Source organism: Dipodomys merriami, unplaced genomic scaffold, assembly GCF_024711535.1.
Source record: "Dipodomys merriami isolate MVZ:Mamm:240054 unplaced genomic scaffold, mDipMer1.0.p SCAF_2, whole genome shotgun sequence".
In the NCBI taxonomy this organism is placed as follows: domain Eukaryota; kingdom Metazoa; phylum Chordata; class Mammalia; order Rodentia; family Heteromyidae; genus Dipodomys; species Dipodomys merriami.
The window spans coordinates 119,872,847-119,881,047 of NW_027203381.1; the positions used below are offsets into that span (position 1 = coordinate 119,872,847).

An 8,201-nucleotide genomic window follows, 5' to 3' on the forward strand; every position below is an offset into this window, starting at 1 on the left:
AGAGGCATTCATCAAAATACTGATCCACTGCTGGGCACTGGTAGCTCACACCTGTAATCCTAGCTAGTCAGGAGGCAGAAATCTGAGGATCATGGTTTGAAGCCAGCCTGGGCAGCAAAGTCTGTAAGACACTTACCTCGAAGTTAACCAGCAAAAAGCCAGAAGTGGACATGTGGCTCAAATGCTAGAGTACCAGCTTTGAGTCAAAAGGCAAATGGACAGTGCCCAGGTTCTGAGTTCAAGCCCCAGGAGGGGCATACATACACAAACACTGCCTAGCCCAAGCAAGGTCATGAACTTTAAGGTAAGAAGGAGGAACCCAGATTTCGGGGCTACCAAGTCTCTGGAGTCCTGAGGGTTTCCATTCCAGTCCATTATTAAAGGTATCCAACAATGCTATCTTTCCTTGCACTAATCTATTATTAATTTCATGGGGGTGTGAATTATGGCAACACTGTACCAAAGTTACCTTCTCGTACTGTACCATGTTGATTTCTCTAATATGAATTATAGTAACATGGGACCAAGGTTAATCCTTGGTTCTAATCACTGAGTTGTGATTATAGAAGGTTGGTGAGGCATGCATAGATACTCTTGAATTATTTTTCAACTTCTCTGCCAGTCTGAAAGCAATGCAACACAGAGTTTAACAAGGAGACTTCTGAGAAAGAGCAGTCCATCTTTTGAACTCACTACAGGCCAGACATTCTGCTAGAGGGCCACGCAAGGCTCATCTCATCTCTCTGGGAGGCACTCTGCTCCTCAGATCGAAGCCACGTCCCCTGCTTCACAGAGTCTGGGCTTGTGTAGCAGGTGAGTGCTGGGAAGTCCCCTCGGGGACTGTTTCCCGCAGCCAAAGCTGTCCCTTTCCTCCTCAGCATCCTGCAGTGGGCCGGCGGGACAAACAGTGAGCTTTGGCTGAATTCTGGCTGGCAGTGACCCTACACCCACTCTTTCCTGAATTCCTGTCTGTTGGGAGCAGGGCTGAGTGCTGAGTGCACTGTTGCTGGGCTTTCCGTGGACATCTGCAAAGTCACAGGCCAGCTCCTTTAATGTTGACTCTTCAGAAGTGCAAAACAAAGCCCATTAAACAGCGTGTTCTGCCCAGGCTTGGATGACTCCCAAGCCAGAGGGCTAGTGTCCAGGCAGTGTGTTATGTGCAGCCCCTCCACCAGGCCCGTCTCTCTCACCCTGCTGTTGACCAGGGCCTGCTCCAAGCCAGCTCTGAATCGGGTGCTGGGACAAGCGCTGCCTGGATGGATGGAGTCCTGCCCCGGCTCACAAGGCAGGAAGCACAAATAACCACCAGGGAGACCAGCGCAGGCTGCCACTCACTGTCAGCCTGGTGCAGCACCTCCGCAGGGGCCTTTGAGCTGAGATCTGAAAGATTTAGAGAAGTTAAATAAGGAGAAGACAGGCAAGAGACAACAACCTGTGGAAGGCCCCGGCAGGAGAGATGGGATGAGGGAAGGTTGCAGAGTTCACGGCTCCCACAAGCCCCTTCCCTTCTCTTTGGTTTCTTCTTTGAGGAGGGCAGACTCATGGGCCTACCGAGAAGGGCTGCCACAATGTCTCTACTGGATTTGCTGTACCTCAGTCACTGTTATTGGGGTTTGTAAGCGCAACCCAAAGGTCATTATGTGAGGAGAAAACTCCAAGTTTTGTTTACATGTAGTTTGTAGAAAATGACAAGTCAAAGCCGTTTGTATACTGTGCTAAGAAGTTTACATAGTATCCTGTTCCCACAAAGACTGCATATTGTCACAGAATCTTGGTCAACTTGCATCAGAACATTGTGAAGAAATCCCAGGCTGGCTGGGCGCCAGTGGCTCCCATCTGTCATCCTAGCTACTCAGGAGGCTGAGATCTGAGGATTGCAATTCAAAGCCAGACCAGGCAGGCAAGTCCATGGGACTCTAATCTCCAATAAGCCACCAAAAAGGCCAGAAGTGGAGCTGTGGGTCAAGTGGTAGAGGGCCAAGTCTTGAGTGAAAAACCTAAAGGTTGATGCCCAGGCCCTGAGTTCAAGCCCCAACACTGACAAAATTATATGTATAGGCATTTATACACACACATATTATAAAGAAATTAACAGCTTTGGGGACCCTCTTAGGTGTGACTCAGGGGCGTAACCAGGCACACCTGGTTATCAAACTCCACCTTTACTCTGCAACCAGAGCTGTCACAGGAACATCAGCTTGGAGAGGAAGCCCCGGGCCCGGTGCGCTACTGCTGCCAGCACAGCGGCTTCCAGAGCCAGAGAGACAGTGGAAGCAACAATCGCAGGGCTCCTAGGTGGGCGGCGGGTGTGGACCATCACTGGTGAAACCGATCATTATCACCACCCTCCTGTTCCAGTTTGTGTAAACACAGGCCGAAGGGGAAACCCGAGCTGCTGCCTTCAGATGATATAACGAGAGTGCTCAGCTCGGGCAGCCTGGGCAGCTGAGCCCCGCGGAGACCTCCCACTCTAGGTGAGCCAAGGGTGAGGCCATCGAAAGAATCTGGGTGCTTGTCACACCTGGCTGTGTGGTGACACATGAGAGTGCTGCTGGTCCTCCACCAAGGATCTCTGAGTGTATGGGGACAGGGCTATACCCAGCCCTTGGAAGGCACTTGAGGAACTTGTGAAAATCACAAGCAGGGCTTCTAAGTGTGCGCTGGGTGGGAGGGACGGGTGTGGGGGTTCTCCGGGCTCCTTGCACACCTACATGTCACTAAGTCAGTTGGCAGCTCTGCCACGGTCTCCTCTCCTACCTGAGTACCTCACCACCCCACAAAATTTGTCTTTCTGGGATGAGGGCTGGATTCCGGGGTCCTCTCCGATACCCCCAACCTGCACTGCTCCAACCGTTGGTTACTGGAATACAGAGAACCCGGGATCAATAACAGAGCAGCAACTCAGTCCTCAGATCCCAGGAGACCTGAGTCTCCTTGCTTAAGGTGACTATAGACAACCACACCCTTTGGGCCCTTCTTGATGGACTTCCCTCAAAAGACACACTTGGGGCTGGGCGTGGCTTAGTGGTATAGTGCATGTGGTATAGAGGTATAGCATGCATGAAGCCCTGGGTTTAATTCCTCAGTACAGAAAAAGCTGGAAGTAGTACTGTGGCTCAAGTGGTAGAGTGCTACCCTTAAGCAGAAAAAGCTCGGGGACAGTGCCCAGGCCCTGTGTTCAAGCCCCAGGACTGGTGGGGGGAAAAAAATCAATCAAAAGACACACTCAGGCTTGGAGCTGCACATGGTTTCCACAGGAGACAGTGCAGCCGCAGCCAGGAGTGAATGGGTCATCAGGAAGCCAGCCCAGGTTCTAAGCCAACCGCAGCACATTCTCCCAGCTCACAGGCCTCAGCCCCCGCTTCTGCAGCAGGAAGAGGTTCTAGCAGGAAAGTTTAGGGTTTCAACCCTAAACCAGTGGCTCACATTTATAACCCTAACTATTCAGGTAGCTGAGATCTGAGAATCAAAGTCTAGAGCCAGCCTGGACAGAAAAGTCTGTGAGACTCCTATCTCCAACTCGCCACCAGGCCCAGGGTTCAAGCCCCAGTACCAGCATACACAGTCAAAAGTTTGGGGCTTCTAAGCATCTTAAAACACAGAACTGCAGTAAAACTTAGAATGGATGGGGCTACTATCTCCGGTGGATAGAAAACCCCCACTTCCCATGGCTGATTCTCTACGACGGAGCTTTGCGTGCCTCTCTGTCCACTGGTGACCGGCCTCAAGGTCCCCTCCTCCCTAGATGAACAGAGATGGGACAGTGGGGGGCAGGGGGACCACTAAGCTGTGGCTCGCTCTGTGCAGAGCACGGGCTGGGAGTGTCAGCCTTAATCTCAGATTAGTGGGAATTAAGGTGGGGGGCGGGGGTGCACAGAGAAACTCCTGTGGGCAGGCGTGGCCCCTGAGCTCCAGTAGCACAAAAACCAGCACCCACTCGCCCCAAGACAGCCCAGGACACTAAGAAACGACAAGTCAACAGCAGGGAGGTGACTTACCGAGATGCTATCTACCTGCAAAACCATGCATTTCAATTCAAATCAAGCACCCATCCCAGTTAATGCAGTTCTGTGCCAGGAAAACAGGACAACACTGCCTCACTGAGGGTGACCTGATGCCCAGATGAGGTACACAATGCCCATGTACGTCCATGCATGTGATAGCCATTCTGAGATACCAGGCTGCTCTGAACCTGAACCCAGGACCTTACTGCGCGACATCTACCACTACCGCTCCTGGCCAGGAGCAGAAAAGAGGACAGAGAAACACAAACAAGCCAAATCTCCTTCCTTGGCCTGAGTACTTTCCCCCAGCCCACAGTTAGACTCTGGTGATTTGGGTGACAAGTTTTCATCCCAAACCCTCAATCAAGACCCATGCCAGGATGAGAGACGTCCCCCTCTCTACAAACACTTCAGGTTCAGTGAAGCCAGCAATATTTTGCCTAAGGTGGCCAGCTTTTTGGAAGCCAAGAAGTGACAGGACATGAAGCCAACCACCCCTCAATTTCTAGAAAGGATGGCCACTGCCCTTAAGCCTCAGACTCCATCAGGAAATTTTTGCTCAGGACTTTACTGGCATTCTGCAGGGAATGTGGGAATGTGGATGAGACTAGCATCCGCTCAGGCTACCAGGCCCCAGTCGGCTCAGCACACAAGCAAGGCCTGTGACACACCAAGTCAATCAGGGGTCAGGAAAGGCAGCTTCACAGGGGGCAAAACCATGTTTGTGCTGCTGTGTTTGCTGACCCTGGTTGGTGTCCAGCTCTTGGTTGCTGGACCTGAATTCTAGGCACCATGATGGATGTCAGCTAGATGACCCCGAAGCTTCCGTCCAAAAGGTACAATTATTATTTCCAAGGGCTCAGAACAAAGTCTCTCAGATTGTTAGATTCATGTGGACTTACACTCCAAGCCTGTTTTTTTATAACTCCACGGTCACATGTGCCAAGGCCAGGGCACAATGACCAGGCTGGAAGCCTGCTGTGGAATATTTTGAAGGTTGATGGTCCAGCCTTGGGGCATTGGCTGTTTCCAAGGCCAGTGGCCCCAGGCTTCTCCGCAGGGTCTCCCAGCAGGTGCAGGAAGGAGGTAGACACCTGAAGGCAAAGGGCAGCTGCGGTGCTAGAAGGTGCTGCTGTAAACCCACCAAGCTCCCCACTTTTCCTGTGGAATGCCTCCAAATAGCAGACGCCAAGAGCTCGCCACTAAACTAAAATGTCATAAAAGTAAAAATAAGTCACCAGCAATAAACAATGAAAGAAGCAAGGAACGTGAGGCACAAGAGTCAGCAACAAGCCCCAGGGTTTCAGGTCAAAGCAGCTGAGTTCACACCCAGGCTCTGCCCCGCGGGCTGTGGGGGCCCTAACCCCTCCCGGCCTCAGTCTCCCCACCTGTACAATGGTGAGGACATCTCTGCTGGGACTTGTGCTGACTCAGAGATGGCATACAAAGCTAAAACCCTCATCAAAATGGCTGGCCAAGTGGTGGGACCTCAAGCAAATGGGTACTATTTTTACATGCCCAGAAATGCAAGCCTTTTTAGAAATAAATGCCTGGCAGAGTTGGGCTGGATTAGAGATGGAAGCATATTTGGGTCACAAGTACTCCTTTACCAGGCGCGAGATCAGTAATGCCTCACGCACGGGGCATGGCCAGGAAGGGAGGGTCAGCGGGCAGGGGGTGGGGAGGGGGCTCTCCGAGTGTCCCCCCAACAGCCACTCTGTTCTGGGGAGCCCAGTTGCGGCTCCCGGTGTTCGGGAGTGGGGGGCAGACACTTGGTCCGGGAACCCCACCAGGATCCTCCGCTTTCCCAGGCGCTGCGGTCCGCAGGCTCCGCCCCACGCCCGCCCCGGCCGCCCCCCACCCAGCGCCCGAGCCCGCGGACCCTCACCCCTCTCCTGCGGGCCTCGCGGTTGAGGGCGGCCACCCAGGCCGCCTGCCACTGGCTCCTCCAGCTGTCCAGCGTCAGGATCCAGGAGAGCAGCGCGTCGGGCGCCGGGCGCTGCCCCGGCTCCGGCGCCGCCGGCCGCGGGCCCGGGCGTCGGGTCCCGGCCAGGACGCACTGGACCAGGTACAGGCCCACCGTGACCAGGGCGGCGACGAAGAGCGACACCAAGGCGAGCCACTGCGCCTCCTCCAGCCACCAGCCCGGCCGGCCCATGCTGCCGGCGCATGCCCGGCCCAGCGGGCCGCCCTCGGGGCCGGGGACCGGGGTCGGAGCCCTCGGGGCCGGGGGTCGGGGGCCGCGGCGCCCAGAGGCCCGAGGCTGGGCGGGGCGCGCTCGGGGGAAACGCCGGGCCCGCGCGCGCGCGCGTGGCGGCCCCGGGCCCGGCTCCGCGCCCCAATCCCCCGCACACCTGGGAACCCGGGACGCGGGAGCGGCTGGGGCGGCGGGCGCGCCCGACCCGCGCGTCTGGGAAGTTCTCGGGGCCCACAGCCGGGACGCGCTTCCTCCTGGCGCGCCTCCCCGGGCGTCCGGCCCGCCCGCCGCCGGGCAGTGGCTGAAGGAGGCCCCGGCGCGGGGCGGGGCGCCCGGGGAGGCGGGGCAGGGGGCGGGCCCTGGGAGGTGGGGCGGGGGTGGGGCCTGGGCGCCGGGGAGGCGGGGCCTGGCGGCCTGGGGAGGCGGGGCCGGCGTTTCCGGAGGGCGGGGCCAGGGCGCCGGGAAAGCGGGAGGGGCGGGGCTAGGCCGGGGAGGCGGGGCCGGGCGGCCTGGGGAGGCGGGGCCGGGCGGCCTGGGGAGGCGGGGCCGGCGTTTCCGGAGGGCGGGGCCAGGGCGCCCGGGGAAGCGGGAGGGGCGGGGCTAGGCCGGGGAGGCGGGGCCTGTCCGGGACAGGCGGGACCCGGCGGGCCGGGACGCCTCCTCCGCCCCCTTAAAGGCCTCGCGCGTCCCGGCCGCGCCCCCTCGGGAGAGGGGAGCTCGGGCGCTGCTCGCTCGGTGCCCACGCGGTGCGCCGGAGTCCCGCGGCCACTGTGTGTGGGTCGGTCTGGCTGGGTCGTATTGCGCCCCAGCCACGTGTGTTTGCGCCGCCTCCCCGCCTGGGGCAGGGTGATGCACCGCAGGTGGGTCCCGCGTGGGGTACGCGTGGCTGTGTCATGGCACCCCGCAGAGAAATGCAGGAGAGTCTCCAGGGCCTACCGCAACCTTCCAGGTAAGATTCTGGCTCCCTGGGTTTACTGCACCTGACCCTGAAACTGGGCCAAGGGTTGGGGCATTCAGCCTCCCCGCACCTGCCAGGGTCAGTGTTCCCCGCAGTGCGTGTGCTCCTGACCCAGCATCCGCGGGGCCTTCCTGAGCAAGGATTTGGAGGGCAGCTGGATAGGCTGTGGGAATGGAGCCGGAGCTGGCAGGTGAGCTGCGGCCAGCCTCTCTCCACAGATCTGTCGTTGGACAGTCCCAGGTACTTCCTGCATGTTCATGCGGGAGTTGCGCTTTCAATAGGATTGCTCCCTTACTCATTACATCCGAGTTATTTTGGGTAAAAACAAAAGAAATCCCTTCTCATTTGGAGGAGGAAAAAAAATCTAAGTATTTCCTATCAGTCGCCAGATCTAGCAAGTTGAATAATTCAAATCCTGCTGGACTTTTTGCAGCATAACTGGAGTAACCGGAAGTGCAGGCCCGAGACCACCTGTCCCCACGTGAGTTCACGGCTCCACAGACATTTGCAGGATGGTGCTGTGGGCGGAGGCCAGGCACCCGTCCTGTATAACTGGTGGGACCGGTCTTGTTCCTCCTTCCACATGTCTCCGAGGCTGCTCACCCCAGTGGCACATTTACAGGCTTGCAATAAACTGTGAACTAACAACCACCCAAGTCTGGAATTTGTCACATCTCCCATATGTTTGTACACAGGGAATGCCAGCATGTAGGCACACAGGATGACAACATTGGCTTCTAGAAACAAACTGAAGGAAAATAAGGGATGCTAAGTGGCCACAGCCTGTGACAGGAAATGGAACACCTTGTCACCCACCAAAAGAATCAGGCTACCAGAAAATGAGGGAGGAAGTAACACTGTTCAAAAAGAAATGTACTCATTACCTTACTTACGTAACTATAACCCCTCTGTACCTCACATTTACAGCAAATCTTATCTTTGTTCCTGTTTGAATCTGTCCTCTTTGTCAATCCTTACTGTCGGCCCTATTTGTCCACATACATGGGGCAGTCCCAATACACACGGCAAGAGCAGCATGGTG

The 8,201-nt window shown here is 56.6% G+C and overlaps 1 protein-coding gene and 1 long non-coding RNA gene across 3 annotated transcripts in view; one reads left to right on the forward strand and one right to left on the reverse strand.

Moving 5' to 3' along the window:
- The window catches only part of C2cd2 (C2 calcium dependent domain containing 2), a 52,735-nt gene extending 46,270 nt beyond the window's left edge, over positions 1–6,465 (reverse strand). Inside the window, exon 1 of one of the 2 annotated variants that reach the window (XM_070030750.1) lies at positions 6,359–6,465. Coding sequence is in view for 1 of the 2 variants with exons in the window: in XM_070030748.1 (XP_069886849.1) it covers positions 5,893–6,162 (270 nt within the window). In the remaining variant the exon portion in view is untranslated. Of the gene's footprint in view, positions 1–5,892; positions 6,194–6,358 lie in introns of those variants that run through there. The other variant, XM_070030748.1, reaches the window with a different exon arrangement.
- A 445-nt stretch (positions 6,466–6,910) lies between these two features.
- LOC138831794 (uncharacterized) lies at positions 6,911–7,815 on the forward strand. Its single transcript, XR_011373457.1, has 2 exons — positions 6,911–7,150; positions 7,593–7,815. It is a non-coding gene; the product is annotated as an uncharacterized lncRNA (long non-coding RNA).
- Positions 7,816–8,201: the final 386 nt, after the last annotated feature.